The 24493-nt window shown below is 40.9% G+C and overlaps 3 protein-coding genes across 5 annotated transcripts; 1 reads left to right on the top strand and 2 right to left on the bottom strand.

The window, feature by feature from the left end:
* Window positions 1–239: 239 nt before the first annotated feature.
* On the bottom strand, window positions 240–2478 carry cUnh3orf38 (chromosome Un C3orf38 homolog). The gene is made up of 4 exons (XM_084022882.1): window positions 2296–2478; window positions 1723–1898; window positions 1334–1536; window positions 240–1067 (listed from the first exon to the last, which is right to left on the bottom strand). The coding sequence occupies exons 1-4, from the start codon at window positions 2420–2422 to the stop codon at window positions 704–706; spliced, it is 870 nt and encodes a 289-aa protein (XP_083879008.1). The 5' UTR covers window positions 2423–2478; the 3' UTR covers window positions 240–703.
* A 918-nt stretch (window positions 2479–3396) lies between these two features.
* On the top strand, window positions 3397–11744 carry LOC311022179 (uncharacterized protein). 2 transcript variants are annotated; one of them, XM_084023268.1, is made up of 11 exons: window positions 3399–3610; window positions 5190–5429; window positions 5576–5693; window positions 6248–6400; window positions 6551–6736; window positions 7745–7818; window positions 8042–8239; window positions 8450–8587; window positions 8697–8786; window positions 8913–9056; window positions 9269–11744. In XM_084023268.1, the coding sequence occupies exons 2-11, from the start codon at window positions 5190–5192 to the stop codon at window positions 9395–9397; spliced, it is 1470 nt and encodes a 489-aa protein (XP_083879394.1). In that variant the 5' UTR covers window positions 3399–3610; the 3' UTR covers window positions 9398–11744. The 2 variants fall into 2 exon arrangements, with proteins under 2 accessions (XP_083879395.1, XP_083879394.1); XM_084023269.1 differs by lacking the exons at window positions 6248–6400; window positions 6551–6736 and having other exon boundaries at window positions 3397–3610.
* A 300-nt stretch (window positions 11745–12044) lies between these two features.
* On the bottom strand, window positions 12045–23526 carry LOC311022176 (zinc finger protein 654-like; the record flags this gene model as incomplete). 2 transcript variants are annotated; one of them, XM_084023265.1, is made up of 13 exons in its annotated part: window positions 12045–13557; window positions 13648–14705; window positions 15252–15651; window positions 15688–16063; window positions 16674–17831; window positions 17935–18219; window positions 18335–18476; window positions 18673–18809; window positions 19007–19209; window positions 20691–20826; window positions 21100–21181; window positions 21805–21950; window positions 23347–23526. In XM_084023265.1, 13 exons carry the CDS (start codon window positions 23524–23526, stop codon window positions 13553–13555), a joined length of 4308 nt encoding a protein of 1435 aa, XP_083879391.1. In that variant the 3' UTR covers window positions 12045–13552. The 2 variants fall into 2 exon arrangements, with proteins under 2 accessions (XP_083879391.1, XP_083879390.1); XM_084023264.1 differs by having other exon boundaries at window positions 15252–16063.
* Between the last annotated feature and the right edge of the window lie 967 nt (window positions 23527–24493).

Genomic DNA, 24493 nt, shown 5'->3' on the forward strand with positions numbered 1-24493 from the left:
CACCACTGCTGGGAATCGCAGGATAACTCACGCACGTGACAAGGTTTTGCCCACAATGACGGCAGTGCCGCAACACAAGTGATTCAGCAACACACCGCAACAGGCGTCTGTGTAACTGAAGAGAGAACTAAAATGGTCATTTTTAAAATGTACAAATTACTCACAGTTCATATACATAATACTAATCAGTTACATCTGTAAACATTATGGGCCGACACTCATCCCATGAAAGCACAGCACTCTTAGATTATGTTAAAAATATTTACTGACTTTCTAGTGTCATATGAAGACAGTATTCTTGCTGTTTAAGTAGTGACCTTCTTGTCATCACAGAACACAAGTGTAAATATAATCTTTATATTTTATATGATACATATATACAAAAGCACACCGATGTCTGTATTTACATTTGGTCTTTCGTAAAGCAATGGATTCAAAACTTGGCATAAGCAAGAAGAAGCAGCAGAGACGTCCATCTTCTGGAAAAGCAGCAAACAAAAAGGGGATGTGTCAAGTAGATATAGATGCAACCGTGTCCACCCACCTGTACACCCTGACATGCTAAATATAAGGCAGGAGAGATGTTTGTTCAGTATAAGTTGCCTGGTCCTGATCTCTGAAAACCACTGCCTGGATAAACATGTTAATGTAAATTAGATGAGTAAAGCGAGAGCATGTTTAGTCAAAGGTTCTCTGGGTACCGTCAGCTGCAGAGTAGCTGTAATTCAGTAGAGTTGTAACTTAAGGCAGGCGCTACCATCTCGGTCCCACCCAGAGCATCCTGCCCTCTGATCTTTAGGTTGACAAACTTGATCTTCCAGCTGTTCTTCTCCAGCGGGGAGCGGATGAGGCCAAATATTTGCTCAAAGATGCCCAGACAGGCTGCGTCTCTGTGGATGGTCCCAGCTACGGCCACCAGTACCAGGCCATGGGGGGAAGCCAGGGCCCGTAGGCCATGAGGCTGCAGATTGGGACTAAGGAAGAGGTGCTCTTCCTTGGTCAAGGATAGGAGACGAAGGCTAACCAGTTCAGCACCCAGGAAATCCTCCATCTGTTCGTTGTCAGCTCTGAGAATAAGAGACACAGCTCTGTCGTCACAGTACATCCTTATGTCCCCCCAAGTGAATTATTACTATTGTGAAACACGGGTCAAATTCATGCCTCCGTGTGTAGAACTTGTATGTCTTATTCCATCTTTCCAGTTATTCTGATGGCATTATTATTAGGAGAAAAATGAGACAACTGCAGCAGCCGTGTCCTTCCCAAAATACATAACTGAGAAACACAGAGAAACTAACAACCACACCCAGTAGCTTAATGATCATTCTCTTACCTGGAGAGAAGGCGTAGCTTTACATCTGGCCAGAAGTGTTGCGGTCCCCAATCCTCTGGCAGTTGGCCCAGTGAGGGATTCTGACTGTTTAAGAGGTGGAAGAACCACTGGCAGAATTGCTGGCCGAGGACCATCGGGTCAAAGCCCGCTTCTGCGTTCACGTCTGTGGACAAATCTCTCTCTCCTGGAGGTTCAACAACGGCCTAAAAGAAATGTTATTGGTACACTCAAATACACTTCTTCTTGCAGACATGTTCCGTGTTCAATAGTGCACGCTGTCAATCGCTAAGTATTGACACCCTAAGGCACCATCTTACCTAAACGTTACCTCCACATATTCAAATCATGTCAACATATCACGGAAGGCTGACCTGGCCTCCAGTCCCTACCTTCCCAGACGACCAAAGCAGCAGTGCCCTTTTCACCAGCTGGTGTTTCTCGCTGTTGGGGGGCATCACCACGTCCTCTTTGGCCAGGTACTTGAATATGAGGTCGCGATGCACCTTCTTCCTTTTCAAGAGCTCCTCGGCATTTTTAGAGAAGGAGAGAATTGTTTCCGTGGCCTCTGTATGAACAGGTGAACATAATATATCCTTTAGACAGAGGTAAAATGTTTCGTGTCGCTGGGGTCAGCTCATGCAAATATAATCTGCATTAGTAAAATATATGTTTTTATTTCCTGGTAAACGTGTGCAAACAGAAGCTATCATAGTTGATGTCTGACGCATGTTCAGTTTACTTTCCTTTCCTAAAACTGCCGCGTTATTGCATTAGTTCACGGCTATTTTAACAACCACCCGTAAAAACACTCAATTTACGTAACATGTAAATGTGTTCGTTTGACGTTAATGTGTTAATTCCGTTAAAATGTGAGAAAGTGGAAAGTAACGACCATCAACTTATGTTTACGTTAATAGCATCCTAGCTAGCTCCCTGCTAGCTGGTACATATTGAAAGAATACCTGTAAGATTTTCCACAACTATCATCTTATTCGTCACGGTGTCACTGAGTGACATCAAGTCGCCTTTTGACATCGACTTCAGTATCTTTGTACATCCATTGCGCTCTGTTTCTGACAGACCTAACATCTTCCTACACCGCAAAATAAAACTCCTCTACGTCCATTCGTGTCCTTCCAAAAATGTCCGTGCAGAAACATGTACTAGTGGGAAACCCTTCCGCGCAAAAGTAATGGTCGCTATATCCGGCAAAAGAAGAGAAACTGCATTTAAGGCTATCGGAATTATTGGCGTCTCGGGTTTAAATACACAACAAGCACCCAAATACCCAGTTCTGCCCAACACGTTACTGTCTGTCCCAGTTAGTGCATTTTTTAAAATAATTTGAAAAATGCACTAAACATTTTTTTAAATTGACATCAGGACTAATGTAGACAGCAGCAACTACACTAGTGAATTATATGATGATGATGATTATGATGATGATGATGATGACAATAATTCTAATAAGTATAATACTACTACTACTACTAATAATAATAATAATAATAATAATAATAATAATAATAATAATGATAATGGAAGACCTCCCTCTGTTGCTGCTCTGCATTGATTATGGTTGCGTCACCAATATCTGAGCAGATGTCGGGTCACAATTCAGATCATCCAACATTTGGTCATACATAATCTATAGATGGCATTATGTGTCATGACATAATCACACCACAATGTCACACTGGAAAGGCAAGTGCAACCCCTGGCTTGCCAACAAACCATCAGGGTTTAGTTCAACATATCCAACTGTAACCCTCTAGTAAAGCTCCAGGGCAGCACTAGTGCAGCACAAATAGCACTAATAAATGGTTTCACATCAAACTGGTACATTTCTGTGTGTTTGCTTTGGCTGCAAATTTCAGCCAGGACAAAATACATCAAGGAGTGTACAGCAGAAATAATCATGATGTGATGTCATCTCAAAACATGTGATTGTGGTCTGTAAAGCTATTTGAGATTCTGGGTGTTATAATTGTACGCGTTTACGAGGAGCCCCTGAAGGCATCATAAGACAAGACAGCTAGCTTAACTAAAGCAGCTAATATGGGGCTAGCATCGTACTCATCCATGGCTAGCATGCGCAATGATGATGTACTCACTGCCGATACAGCTGGGTAATTCCCCCGCACGATAAGCGACCTCTCAGCTGGCGTTATACGTTGCATATTTATTGCCGACCATGTTTTAATTAACAGGACTAAAGGGAGCAGCCGTGCGATTTTAAATTGTGCCGAATTAAGCGAGGGAGTCGATCGCTGAAAGGTAACGTATCCTTATTACTGGCGAATATAACGTTATCCCCGTTAGCTTGTTAACGCCATAGTTTAGCTCGTATAACGTACGTTTAATGTATCCAGCGTTATACCTATATGTCTCTAAACGAGTTGTATAATTATTTATTTATTATATATTTTTTCGGTTCTATTCAGATTTTTAAACAAACATGTAACGTTATCTTCTTGCCGAAGTCCTGTAAAAACAACTTCAATATAACGTTAGCTTTGCTTGTTGGTAACGATTTACACCCCTTAAAATTAAACTACAACAATAAGGCAATTTCCTCAATTCTGTATGTTCATACAACCGTTCTCTGGCGTTTAATTTCTTCATTTTAAAGATATCCAGATTCACTGCTTGCTTTACCTGTTGTTATTTTCCACAGCTGTTACTTTCAAATGTAACTGTTAATAGAAATGAAAGATGAAACCAATTGTAATATTAGAAAAATGTGTTGGGAACTGTTTATGTTTGATTTGTAAGCACTAACTTATGTTACCTCAACAAGGAAGTTCCTTGAGAAAACTTGTACTTTGACCTATTTTTCAAATTCACAAAGGTGAGGTGCTATCTGATCCAGCACTTGATAAGCCTAGACTAATATTGAATGTCTGCTGACCTAAAACTGTTTCACAACGTATCACAACAATGAGGAACCATGTCGTTGACTAACTTCATACAAAATCACATACCGGTACTAACATTTCACACAAAATACACATTACACATTACCGGCTTTCAACACAAGAACATGTGAAATAAGCGTTGAAGAAGTTGCACCAGTCATATCCTATGTCAGGCAAAAATAGTTCCTCCCACACCTCATAATCACCTCTCTGAGAGCTGTAAAGGAGATAGCTGGTTAGCATCACTATAAACTATAATATATCATACAGAAGTACACAATGTCGAGGACAAGAACTGGATTTTTTCCATATCATGCGTAAGCATTTGGAGAACATTTTTTTCCCACAGGGAACACAAAGCACATGCATTTTGCATAACCAGTCAATCTCAATCATACAAAGAGTTTCACCATTGTATGTGTAGAAAGGAGGGGGGGTAAATCCTATTTCAGGTAGTATATAGATATAGAAGGGATTTGCAGGCATCAGCATTTGCCACATTTCGTCAATGAGAGGGTGAGAATAAATATCAACTTTGAAACATTAGATTTTACTATCAAATCTCTCCTTGAAGAAATGTTTTCATGTGTGTATGCACAAAAGCAATATCAAAAATATATTCACGTAAACATTTGCGTATGCAAGCGTGAATATACGAACAACACTTACACATCCAGACTACACACAAAAACCAAAGCTTAATAATACTCTCTTTAATATCAACATATCTTTCATAAATCAAGATGTGAAACCACACGCTAACCCAGAGAAGGTCGACAGTTTCTTTCAGGCTCAAAGGTGTGTCCGATGAATATGCTTCATGTGTAAATATGAACCCATATTTGGATAAAGTACATGAAAACATAGAGCTCAGCTAGTTTTCTCTGGACAGCTAAAGCTTAAAACCCATTTGCCCTGTCTTTTCGTTACGGCTGCAGATGGAGGAGTTTAGGAGCAGTGCTCTGGGCCGGGTAACCGTGTACTCCATCCAGGGCTGCCCACACTGTGTCCAGGCTAAAGCCACCCTGGGGAGTTTGGGAGTACCGGTATGTGATGTGGATGTGGGACGGCATCCAGAGCTGAGAGCCAGGGTGAAGGAGCTGACGGGACGCAGCTCAGTCCCTCAGATCTTCTTTAACAATATTCATGTCGGGGGCAACGATGACCTGCAGAAACTGGTAAGAAGGAGAGGAAAACACCCAAGGATGCTACTTTATTTCAATACTAGTAAACTTTGTGTATATTCTTTCATTGTGTCCGAATTGCACGTGCTGTTATTCAAAATAGTTTTTGAACTTGTGTTGATCTTCTTCATTCCCCTCAGGCTCCTGAGGAGCTTCAGAGGTTGGTGAATGTGGTCAAGAAAGAACCTCTTCCAGCAGATGCTCCGCCGCTGCCGGAGGAGAATCAACCAGAGGACATGGCCGGGGATTCTGATACAGGTGAGGGATTTACTGGTCTGACACAAAATACTGTTTTTTTTTTTTGGTCTATCCAGATCAATTTGTTGCATTCACATGCGGGAACAGCCAATTGTGTAATCTGTAAAAACTTTGGTGCAGAAAAAAACCCCAATGATTTCCGAGAGGATTAAGTGCTTATTGTTAAAGGATGAGTTTTAAAACAAGATCAGTTTCAGATTGGTTTAGTCTGCTCTATAATGGGTTGCCAACTGGTGAAATTAACAACACTGAGGGGAAAACATCCTTAACATGAGCAGATGTGGTGATGGGGGATGCTGATATGTGCTGCTAGGTGCTATGTTTGTAACAGCAGATAGTACCCTGTAATATGTGATTATGTGTCCTTCTATCAGCAATAACAAAATCAGCCGTTCTGGATAAGGAGAATGATTTAGAGTTCAGGTGATTCCTTTCCCACCAACCAGATATGTGTTTTGAATGGACTGCACATATTCTTTCATACATGCGGGTATGAACATGTATATCTTTGTGTGTTTGTACGTGTGTGGCTTGGCGTGTTCCTGCCCTCACAGAGTTTATGTGTGAGAAAGATGAGTTGGCGGACCTGGTACAGGACCTCAAACATGGCAGTGTGATTGGCACCCTTAGGAGGGGACTGACATTGTACAAAAAGAGCTTCTCAAGTGATCAACTGGTTGACTGGCTGCACAGAGAGAAGGGCATGGGTAAGTAAGGCTGCAGTCCTGCAGTGAACAAGACTTTCAGTGTCAGTTTGATTTAGTAGTTAGTTATTAGAACAACGATACCCTGATTCATCCAAAACTACAGCCAGATCCAGATGTGTCAGCTATTGACTGTGGCCGTGTGTGTGCTAGCCAGGGCTGAGGCCTGTAATACTGGCCAAGCATTGTTGCAGAAGAAGTACATGGTCACTGTGCGTGGCTGTGGGCAGCAGGATGGGAGTTTTGGAGAAGGGAAAGACACACTGTACAGGCTGCTGGAGGATGACCCTCATTCAGCCCTCAACGCAGGACAGACGGCAGCCTGCAGTCCCATCAAGGGTAGGTCAGGACTGGATCGGGCTTTGGGGCATACATGCGTTCTATTCTTGGTCTGTGCTGACAGGTTTCCCCTGATGCTCTCTAACCCTTGCTTTTCTTTGCTGCTGGCCTGGTGTGTGACCCTTTTGGGTTCGCTTGGGTTTGTGTAACATGTCGGTGAGCTTTGTGGTGGAATTACTGAAGTAGGGCTTAATGATATATCAGATATTTGGCCTCTCATAAAAAAAATATATATCCATGGATCTATGACTTCCACCTCCTGTATGATAGCTATGATGGAGTATGAGCAGGAAGTCTATGCTTGACCTTCAAAATACCTCTATTTTTTTTTAAACTGCAGTGTGATAGTGTGTGTTTGATATTAGATGTTAGGAGAAATAGTTCTGATGAATAGTATAAGTAGTATAATAGCATTTTTTTTAAACGCATACTGGGGAAATAAAGTAAAACTTGACCTGAACATTTATATCACAAAGCCCTATTTCAAAACCATGTTTGCTTCTCGGTGTCATCTTTTGACAGATGAAAATGTTTTAGGTTTTAATTTGATTGCCTAGCTCTGTAATTTCTTTACACCTGAAAGTTGCACACCTCTAGAGGCTAACTAACGAGCTAATCTGTCCTGTACAACATAGAGGTGATTGTAATCGCTGCTTTTGTCAGTGTGTCAGTGTTATTATGCTTGGCTGTTTTTCTGCTGGATTTATCTTCAATGCTCTCTTTCCTCACAGGACATGTTTCCTAATAATAATCTATTTAGTACAAGGTTAGATTAATTATTTATTTCTGCGGGTTTATTTTACAGCTACTTTAAAAATGCACTTATATTATGAACTGTTTTGATTTTTACAATGCAACAAAACATCAAGTATGTCTTTTAAATTGTCAAGGTTCTTGGGCTACGTGAACACAGTTGCATTTACCATTCAGATATTGGTTTGGGTGGCCTCGCCAGAACACGCTGTTGAACTTATCAAACGTTAACCATCCTTCTTGTCTGTCTCTCAGCTGCAGAGCTGTCTTTGATTGTACGGGAGTTGATTCTGAAACTGTTCACTGAGCATCTCTCTGCCGATGGCAAGGTAATGTCCTCATTAACTCGGGGCTTCTGACACAGACTGTGTTCATCTGCATGTTTTGGTTGTTTTTAACTCCCGAGGGTACGATTATGTGACATGCACCGCATTATTTGCATTGTGGAAGTTATGGTTTGATCCATCTGTGCACAGGAAACAAAGTACTGCTTACAGGTTTACTTTGTGTGCTTTAGTCTTGAGGTCTGATGTGTTTTTCCTGCTCCCATAGTCCGTGGACTACAAGGGCATGTCCATGAACCCTTCCTTTGAGCGCTACTGTGAGCTAGCCATCCAGCTGCAGCGGGTGGAGCTGCTTTCGCTGAGTCGGGAGGAGAAGCTGGCCTTCTTCATCAACATCTACAATGCGTTGGTCATCCATGGGTACCTACGCCTGGGGGCCCCCACCAACATGTGGCAGAGATACAGAGTAGGCTGCACTTATATTCTATCTTCTTATCGATGCTGCTTCATCAAGACTGAAATATAAAGATAAAACATGCATATTAAGTGGTATGAATGGTTGTGTTGTCTTAAGTTTTTGATGGTTGATGGATGATTTGATTGATTGATTAAATTCACATGCACTTAAGCAGGAATGGATGACTATTAAATGTATTTTTTTCTGTCCCGTTGATAGTTCTTCAACTATGTGAGCTACCTGATTGGAGGAGAAGTGTTCACATTACAGGACATTGAGAATGGTGTTCTGAGAGGGAACAGAAAAGGTGTCGCGCAGCTTCTAAGGCCCTTCTCCAAAACAGACCCCAGACTACAAGTATTCAGACATTCTGTTCAATCCCAGCTGAACATTTCACTGATTCAACAATGACACCTGCCGATTGACTAATGTAATGTTGAATCCCATTTCCCACGTTGTCCACCAGGTGGCCCTTCCAGATGCTGAACCCCTCATTCACTTTGCCTTGAACTGTGGCGCAAAGGGCTGCCCACCAATTAAAACATACACACCACAGGTAAGTGGACTTAAATTCTACCATGTATAAACTTACTTTGTTTTGTGTGTCTACAACATATCTGGCAAGTATAAAGAGGCTGAATGGCCCAAAATCAATTCTATCAAATCTACTCGACCCTATCAGGACATTGACGGCCAGCTCCGCACAGCAGCTGAGGCCTTCTTGGAGAACGACGATGCCTGCATGGTGGATTCTGGGAAAAGAGAAGTGCGCCTCAGTCAGATATTCAAGTGGTACAAAGCTGACTTTGGGGGAACTGATGAAAAGGTAGTTTTGACTCCCAGCTACCAACCTTGCAGTCTTATTGATAGATGTTACAACAGCTGAGGAAGAAGTGCTTGGATATTTTACTAAAGTAAATGTAGCAATATCACGGTGTAAATATACTCTGTTACAGGTAAAAGTCCTACATTCAGACTCATTTATACTTCAAACCATACTAGTGCCAAAAGTAAAAGTAGGTGGGTTTTCTCTTGTAGCTGCTGAAGTGGGTGGTGGAGCACATGAGTGACTCTCCGAAGAAGACCAGCCTGCAGGGTGTCCTTTCTGCTGGGAAGACCAAAGTCAGCTTCCTCCCTTACGACTGGAGCACAAACGGGACCCACTGAGCATCCACGCACAAATACATTCACGTCCAGCTTTATGCTAAGTGTCTTGGCATCTGTCCACTCTCTACTGGGCTGCATCTACTTAAAAACCAGAAGGTTGGTGATGATGATGATGATGATGATGATGATGTGCTTGCCAAATGCAACCCGCTGGTCCTCAACCATGTAAATGGTTTTTATGCAAAACAAACTGTATATCCAAGTGGTGAGAGGGGCACATTTGCACTGTACCTTTTGAATCATACTTCTCTTGTAGGCTTATCCTAGCTTTAAAGTTTTACTGTAAGCTGCTACACCCTATGTTTGGAAGTTTCATATTATATACAAATTGTAAATTCAACTTTTATCAGTTTTAAGTAGCAGAGAGTGTATTTGCGTTGTCAAGTTGCACACAGAAACGTTGCACTGCAGCAGCATATTTAATGAGAAGAGATGTACATTAAACGGGTTATTGACTTAAATAATGCCACAGCCACAGCTAACCAAAAGCATACTGCATAATAATAATAACAGTCATTGATATAGCTTGAACGCTCTCCAGTCCTATTTCCTAAACGCCATGTCAACAACTCAGGAGTCACAGATTATCACAATCTTCTTCGTCCAATACAACACTCGTTGGGCTATTTGAAGCGGAGTATTTAATCAGAGCAGACTGGGAAGATACACACTGCCTTGACAAGCCATAGCAAAACCCTTTGAACTTGCAAACCTACTCATTCATGTTTAGTGGGCTGCAGATTTCCACAAAAAAGCTACGCTTGTGGCTCTAAAATACAAGATGCAAGCCTTTAAAGATTTTTAAAGAAATGTATGATCATTTGTTTCCTTTTTCTAAGCATCTATGACCTGTAGTTCAAAGCTCTATTTCATTGGACAAGCAGTCGGTCATCTTCCCATCGCCTGGCGCAGGTTGGAGTGGAACTGTATTGTGTTGTGGCTATCAGGGCTGTACCCTCTAGGTCCCCATCCTTTTATAGGATTCAGTCCGTGAATAAAAAAAGAAACCGTTACATTTTTTAGAGTGCTCAGACTTTTGCAAGTCTTAATTAGTTTATTAGCTCAACAAATTCTAACCTTTTTAGTGGCATTTGGTCTCTTCCTTACTTCATGTGAAGCTTCATGGTTGTCCATCCCTCTTTTTGATCCAGGTCTTCCATTTTCAATTGAGAAAAGTGCTACTGCTGTGTTTTTAGCACAGTTATTTGGTAAAAGATATGGGGATATTTTGAATTACCAAAATTTTTATCAAAACTCTTGACACTTTGCATGTTTATCACCAACTTTGAATGCTGCTGACATATTTGTACTTTTTCACTAAACAATGTTTACCCAAATCAGTAGTCTTGAATACAGTTTAATGTAGCAATTTAAGTGTCCGTTGAGTTTGCAGGGTTTTGGTGTGTTGTGTTTCCACTTACACAACTGTACAGGATCCTTTTCATGTTCTTTTTCCAACGTTCAAATTCAACTTCGTTAGTTTTCCATTTCCATTTCATTTCAAAAGTTTGTAAGACTTTTTAACATCTTGCAGTGTAATGGCCACACATGAGTTCATATAATTACTGTATGATGGATAATGTGTGTGTGGCTTACGGAAACCCTTTATTCAAGGGCTTTTCTCAGTTTCCATAATTCAAAGATTGTCTTATCTCAGGTCAAAGGAACATGTGAGTGATAATAATTCTGACGTTTGATGTCATCATTGCACTGTATGATGCATGTTGTGCATAACAATTTCAGCTCAGTCTGCACGGTCCGTATTCCTTTGAAAAGACATTGTCATGCCCATTATTATAACTGTCGGTTTCTTTGTCCTTAAGCTGAAAGCAGCACCTACTCATATGGTAAAACTAGCATGCATTAAAACTGGAATGCACAATATACTGGAAAACTCTACATATTTGAATGGTGGCCTATAGCAGGAGTCGCTGCCTCTCTCACTGCTTTGTTTCTAGCCTTTATGCTCAGCCATAAGAAGTAGCTGGACCCCCCCCCCCCCCCCCCCATTTATCACATTGTTAACAATAGACTGCACTTTTTCTGCAAACATGTCTTCCGTGAAAGTGCTCCCGAGGCTTTACGACATGTAACGTCATTACAGTAATGTTAAGGGAAAGACACTTTGTGGGATGAAATAGATGGAACAAAAGGATTTTATCTACATATATTGGTGATCCCTGTACTTTTCTGAAAATGTATCAGGAAAATGTGATGCAAAAAGTTTTTTAAACGTGCAATTCCAATATAATAATTTTCCTCTTCCCTTGGGGTTAACAATAAAGCAATATGTTTATGAATAGTAATTATGCAATGCTGAACTGAAATAAAATATATGTTGACTGTCTGCTATCTCTTTGAATTTATAATTACATTGCTTATTACATACTGTACACACTTTAAAGCAGACACCAAAGTAAACTGGTTGTTGAGCCACACACACACACACACACACACACACACACACACACACACACACACACACACACACACACACACACACACACACACACACACACACACACACACACACACACACACACACACACACACACACACACACACACACACACACACAAATAATATATCTAAAAAAAACAATACAATTAACACCCAGAACAACAGACTTTTAGTCTAATTTGTTTATTCAAACAAACTGAATCACTTTCTTAAGAAAAATAGATGGGGAATCATCAATACCTTTACAACATATTAACATTTGTACATATAAATAAACAGGATTAAGTGTACAATCCCATAAAAACATTACGGTAAAAAGTTATTAAACGGATCAACCATCTCAAAAGTATATACACGACAGACGACCAACGTGAAATATTCTACAAAGTGACAGACATGGTCATGTAGTTTAACAGAGTCAAAAGCAAACTGGCATTACTGGTTTGATTGTTTGTCTTTACCTACAACACTGTTTCCGTCTTGGCACTAACATGAATGAATCATTTGAATACTGTACAGAATAATAGTGTGACAGTATGAAGGCAGATTTACAAGATCTCAGATGTTTTGGTCACCACTTTAATAAGTAAATGATTCCTGTCATACCATGATCAGAAGACTAGTAAACAAAGGCAAACCCAATCCTGCTTCACGACTAAAACAGCAGCCCACACACATTATGCTGAAAACACTTCCTCTTGTGCTGTATTTGTTTAGAATAAGCAATGTAGCGATGTGGAAAAAGGATGCAATCACCATACATCCACTATTATTGTCATCTCTACTGAGTATTTTAAACATCTCTACAGAGATTGAACACGATTCATTTGGAAGACAAATCGAACAAACATGCTAAACAGAGGGCAATACGTACTGGGATCATCTTTCCACCAATTCACACGATTTTTCACAATATTTCATGTGGCTGCAATCGCTGCTTATGATATACTCCATGTAAATCCATACTCAAAATACGATAGGCCTTTCAAATCGTAAGCTGGACTTTTTTTTAACACCACAGGTATGAAAGTCAGATGTGCAGTTAGTGTAAAACACCAGAAAAAAACCCAAATAATTATATCCCCCCAAATAACTTATTAGACGGTAAAATAAATTAGTTGTCCATGAAAGAAATTAGTTGGGGGTGCCATCTGTCTCTACATAACAAAATTTGAATCCACTTGATCCAAAATGCCAGAAAACTAATAAGGTCAACAGGTCAAATTGAAAAAATAAATAAATATTTCTGTTACATTAACCATGTATGGTATGGTGAGTCAAGCTAATCTGTGTCATCAAGACTGGCATTCTGTGGTAAACCAGGAATAGTGGGATAACAACCTACTTTAAGGCGGGAAGTAACAGTGTACTTGAACATGGACAACAATAGGGGGTTGTCTTGTGCCATATTTGTCAGTTTGCAGACATTTTTCAGTGTTTCTGTGTTACTTGACAAATCACAAACTGATGGTGGGAAACTAACTAGTTTTAGCTCTCAAAATATGTTTTTTCAATTAAATTAAAGGACCTCCACCAATTAACCACTTTGGCACATATTTCCCCATTGTATACAAACTGGTATTGAATACTGTATTTGAGTATAAGGGCTCCAGTGTTCCTTTATCTTGAATGTTTGCCCTGAGCCAGGTGGTGAGTACAGTGGTCACCATAGTTAACACTCCTCTTCATTCACCACTAACCTAAAGAAAGAGAAAGAAAAAAAGTGGGTTAGAAAGTGCCATACATTAATGTCTGGTACACTTTATAATCAGCGCATCAAGTACACTTACTTTCATCATCAGAATCAAAGCCAAAGAGTGCAGAGCAGGTGTTAAGGGCTTGGTGTTTCTGTAATTCTTCCAAGCCGCTGAAAGAGGAAAGACATTTGTCGCAGCGATGCCTGATCTTCTGCACAGAGGTCACATTCTCCACCTGCTGCTGCGTTTCTGGGACAGGCTCCTTGGTTTTCTTATTGCTCCAGTAAATGTTTTTCCTCGGGACAGCCTCGTCAGTGGACCTCCTCTTACGCATCGAGAGCCGAGATTCATCCAGATAGGTGGATGGTGGCGGCCGGATGAAGGGGGCTTTGACAAAAGTCGCATATGAAGGATCTTCGGGTTTGAAGGTTTTGTGCTCAGTGATGTGGGGCTCTCCCAGTTTCTGCTGGATTCCCTCAGACAAAGTGGACAAATCCTCGAGGTCTCGGACATTCAAGGGGTCCCACTGGACAGGCACTCGTTTTCGACAGCTCTTACTTGGAGTTGCTGGAGCAGCACCGGGATGGGAAGTGGAGACCTCTCCCTCTGACACTTTCTTTGTTTTGTCCTCGTGTCCATTGGTGACAGCTTTGTTGTTGTCCTTGGGCTCAGGACTGACAGTGTTCCCTGAACAATTATGAGGTTGAGACGGGTCTTGATTATTGTTTGGGACATTTACTTTGCATGGCTGATCCTCAAGTTTAGAGGCATTGTCATGACTAACAGCCGGACTCTCCCTCTGCCCCTTTTTACTCTGCAGCCATAACTCCTCAACCTTCACTCTCTGCTTCCAGGGAGCTTCATGATTTTCGTTCATCTGTCTGTTGGGTCCCAGTTCTAGCTCCTCTTTTTGAGGCGCTGGGATATAGTGTCTCCACTCATGGTCATATAGACCTTGAAAGCTTGAGAATAGTTTCTCACAGTCTGTGACTGGACATTGAGGTCTGAAGGGCTGGTGAGTATTGACATGGTCCTTTAATTCCTGCAGTGTCAAGAAGCGCTGTTGACACTCCAGATGGTAGCAGAAGTGCTGGAGAGTGTTATCATGGAGCTTCATGTGGTCCTTATAATGTGGGAGAAACTGTACCTGCCTGTTGTAGGAAAGAACAGTTAGTAACAGTTAACAATAGTTTGTAATAAATAACCTTTATCAATGCTGAATAATAAAAAAATTATAGTGACTTATTTTGAATGTAGAAAAAAAACTAGGAAATCTGAAAAGAATTTTGGGACCTGGTGGAAAAACTGGTTGTGATCTGGTATTCATCACATTATGTGAATTTGGAAGTTAACAAATGTGGTTTATTCAGTCTTTAGGACTCTGGAATCCAAAAAAAGTACCAAATCATACATGCTTTAATCCCTACTGGTGTCTAATCATCCTCCATGTTCTACTTTAAATGTGCCACATGCATTTGCTCTTAAGAAAAACCATTTGTTGATTGATTAAAGTTCATTTCCACCATTCCTGATGTAGACTCACATTGGATGTAGAACAGGGAAACTGCATTCACATGGCCAGCTATACCAGGCATTACTGTGGATACTGTTATGTACATCCAGTTTCCCACCTTTCAATTTTGAGATAACAGAGCAGTAAATGGAGGTGCAGGTGCCTGATACACTGTATGTCTTACCTGAGGCATAGTGAACACTTGTGTTTGGTCCACAAAAAAGTCCTTTCCAGCACCTTCTCTTCGCCAATATGGCATTTGATGGCATGCTTTGTTAGTGTGGTGCTGACCCTCAGGAATACTCTATCACAGGTCTCTGAGGGGCACAAGTGATACGTGTCCACACCATAGCCATTTTCTTCTGCTGGCTTCTCCTCCCCCTCCTTCTCCATCACAGATGGACTGCTTACAATCACCAGGCCATCTTTAATGACTACCTGCTCATCCTTGAAGTCGACCAGGTTGAATAATTTTGAACTAGGGTTCTTGCACTTCTTGTGAAGTACAGATGTCTTTTTGATGAGGGTGCGGAGGTTCCTGATGATTCGATCTTCCCTCTTGAGGCTTGACACTTTAGGTTTGCCTCCAGATTTCGGTTCGCCTCCAGATTTCGGTTCGCCTCCAGATTTCGGTTCAGGAGTTTCCACAATGGAAATGGAAGTCGGATTTCCATCGGCAGGCTGACTTTGATTTTTCACATTATCTACTATTCCATTAGCAGCTGGAGTGTCCTCTGTGCATGGCTCCTTATCAGGGGGTTTCTGCTTGCTCATTTCATCAATGTGGTCCAGAACGTGCTTTTTGGCAAAGGGGAGCTGTTTAAAGCGTTTTCCACAGAGTATACATTTTAGTTTCCTATTCTTAAGGTGTGAGAGAGCATGCCTCATGACATTCAAGCCTTTATAGTCTTTGTGGCAGAAGTTGCAGTGGTACGTCAAGTGGGCATATTGTTGAGTTCGGAGTACTCTGTCCTTCCACGATCTCTTGGCTTTCACCTGGAAAAAAAGACAACAAATCACTGAAATAAGTGCTACAAGTTCAAGAGATGTCAGCAGAAAATAAAATAAAAGTCCAAATAAAAGAGGAGAACCCCCTCATGTCTATTTCCCTATTTATATGCCATGTCAGTAGAGGTCAAAACATTCTTCGCAGCAAGCTACTCGCTGTAATTGGTACTATGTTCATTCTCTAAATGTTAAATGATTTATGTCCCTGGATGACTCCAGATGAAGATGTTGTTCCCTTCCTTAGTGATTATCTATAGGTTGGTTTTGTAGGACAGCTACTGGCTTAATGGTATTCAAACGATGAGTTGTGAGGTTCTAACATTTATATTTTTCATATATAAGATGTATATCTGGGTGTTTTGTACAGAATGGATGGTGCACCTGTAATGTCATGTGACCAGAGCATATGGATCTAAAAAGATGGTGCCTGGCATTGATATTAGTAAGTCTCAAAAATAAGAGCATAAACCTATCTACCTACCTATCACTTTTGGGATATACACGAGTACTCCATACATGATTTGGAATACATGTGCCCAGTAATTAGAAATCTACAATACAAAGTTGCTGGGAGGATCATTACAGACGGACAACTCACCTCAGTGTTCAACACTTCTGTTTCCACAGTGGGTTGGGGGTCTTGTCCTGTGTCACTATGAACCTCATCTGGTGCCACTGATTCTGGAGGTTGCAGTTTCTCCTCTTCGGGTTTTTTGAATTTCAGAGAGTAGCTGTGCAACACTTCTATTGGACAATCCAACAAATCTAAGGGTGGACCATCAAGCTCAGGATCAGCTTCAACAGCAGGAACAGCGACTTGAGGCTCAACAGGTAGACCTTCACAAAACTGTGTTTGAGATTCCTTTTGGGTTTGTTCATTGAGACTGCCATCAAAGACCAGGTCAGAAAGTTTCTCAAGTCCGTCTTCCTTCTCAAGATCATCCATTTGCTCAAATGGATTCTCATTCGGTTCATTCTTTTGTTCAAGTTCATTCTCGAGGTGAGGCATATCCAGCTCTTTCTCTTCTGTGTCAGTTATTGTCTCTACAACACCAGGCTCTTCCTTGATCAGGGATATTTCATTATCAGGGTAGCAGAGTTCCAGTTTCTGTAAAGGCTTCCGTCCCCTTTTTTTCCCATTTAGTTTGACCTTAACTTTGGCATTCTTCTCTTTAACGGCGATCTTCTTCTCTTTAACTGTAGGCACCAGCTCCAGCCTTGGAAGACCCTGCAACCATCTTTTCTTCTTACCCTTCCTTTTCAAAATTTGGCTCTTTACACATCGAGACAGGTATTCTCTTTTGCGGTTTAGGGGGGCTTTAACAGAAGCTGAATTTTCCATGCTAGCGTGATTTCGTCTGAGCGAATACACAGGCTTATTGCCTAAGGAGGTGGATTTGAGAGGGTATTTGAACTCTGGGTCATCACTGATGGCGGCCTCATCGTCCGACAGTGGGATAGACTTTCTCCTTCGCAGGCCTTTCCTCCATTTCTTCCTTTTCAGAAGAGCATTATTTGATGGGGCAACATTCTTTTCTTGCTTTCCATCCAGGAAGGAACTGAAATCTTGGGTACATGAGTCATTTACACACGTATTTATTAACAGCTCTTCACTGTATTCTTTCTCCTCTTCCTCCCTCATCTCACTTAGAACAGCAGCCTTCATGACCTTGTCACTGATCAACTCCAAGCAATGGGTCCTGAGAGTCAGGAGGTTCCAAAACTCAGGGTCAAAACACAGGCGCTGCTTGAGCATCTGGAAAACAAAAATATAAACATCTCAGGTACAAATCACTATGCTAATACATCAAATATATAACTACAGATCAGAACATATTCCTCTCTTTAGCCCCTCTGACCTGTAGAATATGGAAGCGAACGTTGGTCCGGACCGGGCTGTTGTGGGGATGCGGCTCCTCGTCAGGATGCATGTAAAGCAGGCAGACAGTTCGATACGCTTCCAGGGTACGTTCCTGACAGAAGACCAGCAGGGCACATGCTCGACAGATTTCCAGGTCATGAGGTAGCAGGAATGCGATGGTCTTGCATACAAGGGACTGGGTTACATCGTCAGCCTGCAGGTCACCCAGCCGCAAGGCCCTGGCACAAAGCTCCACACAGACCTGGACTCCTTCAACCCCCAGCTGTCCAGAAATAAACAAGTGATTTATTGACAATTGTAGATAGGAGGATCAAATGATTACGGCCGAGACGAGAAACACAACATGGAAAAAGAAGATGTTGTGATTTCAGTCGCACCTCTGTGGTGACCAGTTTGATGAAGGGGAAGATGGCTCTAATGTTAGTAGCAGAAGAAGCCAACTGTAAGCACTCGGATAGGAAACCATGTCTGGAGGGATGGGCCCTTAGGTGCAACCTGCTCCAGATGAACACCAGGTCCCTGCAGAAGGCAGCAGATAACAAGCCAGCAACATCAGTTATACGTTAATTGCGCAAAAACGGTTCTAATTCCAAAGCATTAGAACGGTATTCCCAAATAGAAGGGGTATTGAATAAAAATAAAAATTCCATTCCATATTCCAGGAGGATAGTCCAATGTAGTATTAGTGATACATTTGTAAGAAAGTTATTCTTACCAGATGTAGTACATGTCACCATTGTGTAGCCGCTGGGTAAGGAAAGCTTTACACAGTGACAACAGAAGCTCATCTTTTTCAACGCTCTCTGTGTTGCATATGATCTCCACTGCATCACGGCCATCTATATCTGCCATCTAAGGAAGAAGATATGTAGAAGCATGCATAAAAATACAACAAAAGCAGCTTACATTGACCTAAATCATATAGCTTTGACTAATTACATTTTTCTTTTTAACATAGCATTATAATACTGTGCCATCTGAAGGGGCAAACATATTCATTCACACAGCCCCGCAATGCCTCTCATCCTTTGCCACTCTCTCTCTCTTACCTCCTTGTGAAGGTGTTCATGCAGCGAGGCCTTATAGAGGCAGGTCAAGTAAGCCTGAAGGAAGTATAGATGTTTTCCAGCCTCGCGATTTTCCAGGCAGCTTTTAGCCAAGGCCATGGCCTCTTGCATTCGTTCACAGGCCCGCAGATAGCGAATCCGCAGCTCAAAGAATACTGGCAACTCCGAGCTTAAATAGTCCTCAACTGCAAGAGAGAGATTACATGGGTTCATGTTTATGATATGGGGTATTTACATACAGGTGTTGGCTGGGGTAATGTCAAATAATAACACTGATGTTCATTACACACTGTGTCATTACAATTCTTTATTGGTCCTTGAGTTTTGTTTGCTCAAGCAATATTTTAAGAACAGCATAAAATCAGCTACTATTTCTGCTATCACTAAAATGTAAGAATTGAAATTTACTTTAGATCTTACCAAACACTAAATGACACATGACTTTTAGTGGTCCCCAAACTACGGCCCGCCTCCACATTTGGCCCGGCCCCCTGAACAATACCAGAGATGCATTTTGATTTTTTTTTTTCATATACAGTGCAGTCATGCACTGTATGGGCCCTAGTTTCGTAGACCAGCGCAGGGCGGCGCAGGGTGGCGCAGCCAGCGCAGTGCAAGTTTCGACCCGTGCAGCCTTGCGCACCATCAGTTTGGCAGTTGGGTGGATCGCCTGTGCCAAGATGGGTGTGGCGGCGCAGCAGGGGGAGGCGTCACAGATTCAGCTTGGCGTAGCGGAAGTTTCGTGGCAAAAAGCCTCGCCGAGACTGCGCTGAAAGCTCGCCAGCTCCAACCTGGTCTACTTTCGGCGCAAGGCGTAAATAAAGTCCATTGATTCAATGCGAATCACAGCTGGCGGATCGGAAGTTTGGCTGACGGCGCGCAGTGCGCACACGTCACCGAGACCTCACAGGCAGGTTTCCACAGTTCCAGGCACATTTAAATGCAATAAGGAAGGAACACAAGAACTTTTGCTCATATGAGTCATTTAAGTAAGAGATTCTGCTCTGACAACTAAGCTGAACTTTTACCTGTTAAGATTGTGCACGGCACAACAAAAAGTTAATGTTCCATGGACTTTTTTTCTGTGAAGAACCCAGAGAGGGTTATTTGGTTATGATTTATTTAATTAATAGTGTTATTATTTATTTCCTGACTTTTTTTTTCTGTGAAGAACCCAGAGAGGGTTATTTGATTATTATTGATTTCATAAATAGTGTTATTATTTATTTCCTGACTTTTTTTTTCTGTGAAGAACCCAGAGAGGGTTATTTGATTATTATTGATTTCATAAATATTGTTATTCTTTATTTCCTGACTTTTTTCTGTGAAGAACCCAGAGAGGGTTATTTGATTATTATTGATTTCATAAATATTGTTATTCTTTATTTCCTGACTTTTTTCTGTGAAGAACCCAGAGAGGGTTATTTGGTTATGTGTGGCTTTCTAGAAAACAATACATTTTTACGTTTAGGCACCCCTGCGATCGTCAAACTTTTTCTGTTACAAACTGACCCCGGCCCCCCATCAGAGAAGGGAAAAGTTATGTGGCCCTCACAGGAAAAAGTTTGGGGACCCCTGGCTTAGACAGTATGCATGCAAAATTCTGTTGAAAAATTGTATACAAAACAGCGGCAGCTAAACGTGTGATATATAGCCATCAGCCTACCCTCTTTTGTTGGCAAGTCTGCCTCTTTCAGGATTCCTTGCAGCACTGGATTCTCCCATGGGCCTCCGGATTTAATGATGAGTTTCACATGCTGAAGATAAATGTTCCTGTGCCTCAGGAGCCGAGAGTGGCACTCCTGAAAAGAGTAGTAATACATCCAATTCATTCAAATCACCTTTAAAAACACAATGACATATTGACGTTTTACTGACATGGCATGGTTACAATGGATTAACGGTAGCAAACACTCAAATTTGGGGGATTTTGACCATACAACATTAGCATAAGCCTGGCTAGGCGCTGCTAACTTTTACTTAACACTCACAACTAACTAATGGAAGGTGCGGCAGCTTGTGTGTTGTGTGAATAAGAAAATTATGGATGGAGACAGTGTGTTGGTTTTTGTCACCTGAAAAGAATCAAGGATGTCTTTTAAAGGCTCTTCCAGAAATTCTTCTTTGCTGAAAAAAAGCATCAGTTCAAAGAAACTCCTGCAAGATAATGAGAGAAAAATTAGTTTGCCAAAAAGCATCTTAGATTATGTGAGAAAACATTTTAACCTGTAAATTCAGCTCAGCAAACCCTCATTTGGATTAAGGGTAAGGACCACAACGATTGTCCCATAATGAAAGAGCTAATACCTTGCAGTTACAAGTAGTTACAAAGAAGTTAAAGAGTGATATTTCCTGGTAACAGTTCCTGAAAGAAAACCAGTATGCCTGTTTATTAAAAGGTGCTTAGTTCAGAGACTTAAAATAGAAGTTAGCAGCCATTTCCTTTGTAGATAAAGTGGAATAATGGCATCCTGAGTGGAGAATGATGAATGTAACCTTAGCATCGCTGCACTTTGTTTACATAGCTAGACCGGCCGTGTGTGCTTGTTAGTACACGTGAGTAAGTACCTGTGTGTCTTACTGACGAGCTAATTGCCGCTGCACTGTGCACAAGTGGCAGATGCTGACGATAACGTCTAGGTGAGCATAGTTGCTATTGTTTGTGTGGGTCGTGCTGTTAGCTGCTAGGACCCAACTCAGTCACCACCGTGTTGAGAGCCATGTAGAGGCAATCCCTCAATCATATTTTCTTCATAGATTATATGTATCAAACTACTTACAAGGCCATGCTGCTGAGAACATAATGGATGTGCTGACAGTCATCAGGGAAGGCAGCCGTGGCTTTGGTAAAACTGCAGAGTGCAGTCCGCAGCACCTTCAGCTGAGGGAGAGGAACTTGCCATTGCCCCGTGTACTCCTCAACTAACTGTGCAGGAAGAAAAGAAAAATATAGGAATAGTAAATACTTGCTCATTTCAATTGATTAGGACAATTCCTTTTTTAATTCACCAGTTTTTTAATTTAAAAGTCACATTCAGATGTGGTTGATTTGAACGTGCTTAAGTATGTCACCTGTAGATGTTACTCATAACAACTTTGATCCCATAGTAACTTGAATTAGCCTACATTTGACCACGTTAACAACTTGTGTGTGAAATATATTCTAATCTATTGTAGCTTCAACTGCTACAGACATCACTTGGAGTGCATGATACATTGGTGGGCAATTTACTATCTGAGTGTGTAATGTAAATGTAAAAAAATACTTAATATACTATTACAGCCAACAATACTGCCACTATTATGATATATCAGTCATATGTGTTTAACCAATGTAATAGCCAACAAAACGTCATACGAAACCAACCATCAAAGTTTAAACACACTGAAAGAGCAGTCTCAAAATGATTAACATTTTAATAATAATTTAGGGACATTTGTATGTGATCTGCATAGTGTTTGCAAACTGTCGAGTATACTGTGCTGGTTTGATATCTTGTAATGTTTTACAGTTCAGTTATCATGCTATAATCATCTCCATGGTAAGAAAACCTCTGGGAAAGGTTATAGGATTGTGGAAAGTGTAGTAATTTAGATGGAGCAATTTAGATGGAATAAGAGAATTAGCATTGATAGCTAGCATTATATCTCATAAACAAGGCTGATGTCAGACGCATGCATTGCTACAAGAGCACATACAATGATTTCATATTGGCGTAAGTTTGCCTTGTAATTAGCTAACATTGGTGTTTGTTTAAACTAACTTTGCATGATTTCTACTTGGTAACTTTCTAATGTTGGTTAAATCGTTTTGTATTGATCGTAACCCTACGTCTTTGGCGTAACGTTATTTACCTAACCTGGCATTGTGAACCGTTTCTGTTGTGTCATTAACATTTCAATAACGTTTAAATAATGGCTAATAGTTTGGAGTAACACAGCTTGATAGGAAACCTATGATTACACCATACCGTTAATAAGCTTAACTTAACGTGAACTTAACTGCCTAAGTTGACGTTAGCTAACAAGCTAGCTAAGCATTAACATTATCAAATATTAGGCAGATAGGCCTATTTCGAGAAACACGAGTAGCCTATTACACGTAGTTGCCTATCCATGAATGCAGTTTATCTCCATCTATATTTTGCGAATAACTTATGCTGTGATTCTTGGGGGATATGTAGTCTTAGCTAGCTTACACAATAACGCTAAATATAACGCCTGCTAGTCTGGGTGCTAACGTTAGCTAGCAAAGCTAGTAGCGTTAGCAATACAAAGACGCCGACTATGGAGACCATTTAACAAAATAGGGTCCAACATACCTCACAAAACTCAGAACAGTAGCCTTTGCTTTTCAGGGACGACTGGTCGCTGCAGTGTCTTTCACACAGTGTGTCCAAAGCCAATTCAAGCCCGTCTGTTTCCAAATCACTTTCGCTGTCCGCCATACTGTCTGGTGTATCCAGCGCATAGTCAAAGTTGCCAGGTTTGAAAAGTAGCATCCTCGTATCCCCCACAACGAAGCACAACCAACATGGCAACCCTGTAATTACAATTCACTGTACTATCGATTTTAAAATGTATTTAATCATCCATATTTTTTACTATTATAGCACTAAAAACAAAACATCAATATTAATGGGACGAGACCATTGTCAAAACGTATTTATGGTAATTTAATGGTCATCTGATGTATTTGCTGTCTGTGAAAGCCGTTCCATAGTAGCAGTGATCAGATTAGTAGGCTGTTGTCATCTAAAATGTGTAGAGTGGAATTTACAACCAGACATATTACAGTGTTATGTGCTCAGATTTATACTATTAAAAACAAGTAATTGGTCAATACCATGTTTGAATAGAAGGTGCACAGGAATGTTGGTAAAACTACAACAAAAGTTTCCAGTGAACACGGTCGCCCCTGTTTTCGTCTTCATAAGTGATGCCTACGGTTGTATGCTTTTCTTACATGGTGCCTTAATGCAGGAGGCATAATGTGGACTTCCACAGTCACCTATAGTGAAGCTCCTAACCAACAGCAAACGTAGAAGCAGCTGGACATACATGGTGTATCAAAGGTGTCACTTTCCCATAACCACTCCACAACAACAGTGGGCCGAACTGGAACAGGGAAAAACAAACTGGTGAGAAAAGGTGTGAATAAAAATTATATTTTTCTAATTTAAAAAAAATCAACAGTTTTTGAACACAATGCTCATAACAATATATTGGATAACACAGGGAGGAAAATAATGTCTGCGTGAAGGCTAACTGTTGGCTTTGGTGGGAGGGATTTATAATATATTTTTTGAATATTGAATATATTTAATTTTTTTTCATTAATTGTACTTCTTTGATAGATGAAGAAAGATGAACAATTTCACATTTCCAGATTCATGAATCCTGTTGAAGCTTTGAAAGTGTGATGCAGTTCACCACAACAAACTGGAAAGGTTGCAGTCTTTCTGCGAG

Source organism: Eutrigla gurnardus (genome assembly GCF_963514095.1).
Source record: "Eutrigla gurnardus genome assembly, chromosome: 12".
Lineage (NCBI taxonomy): Eukaryota > Metazoa > Chordata > Actinopteri > Perciformes > Triglidae > Eutrigla > Eutrigla gurnardus.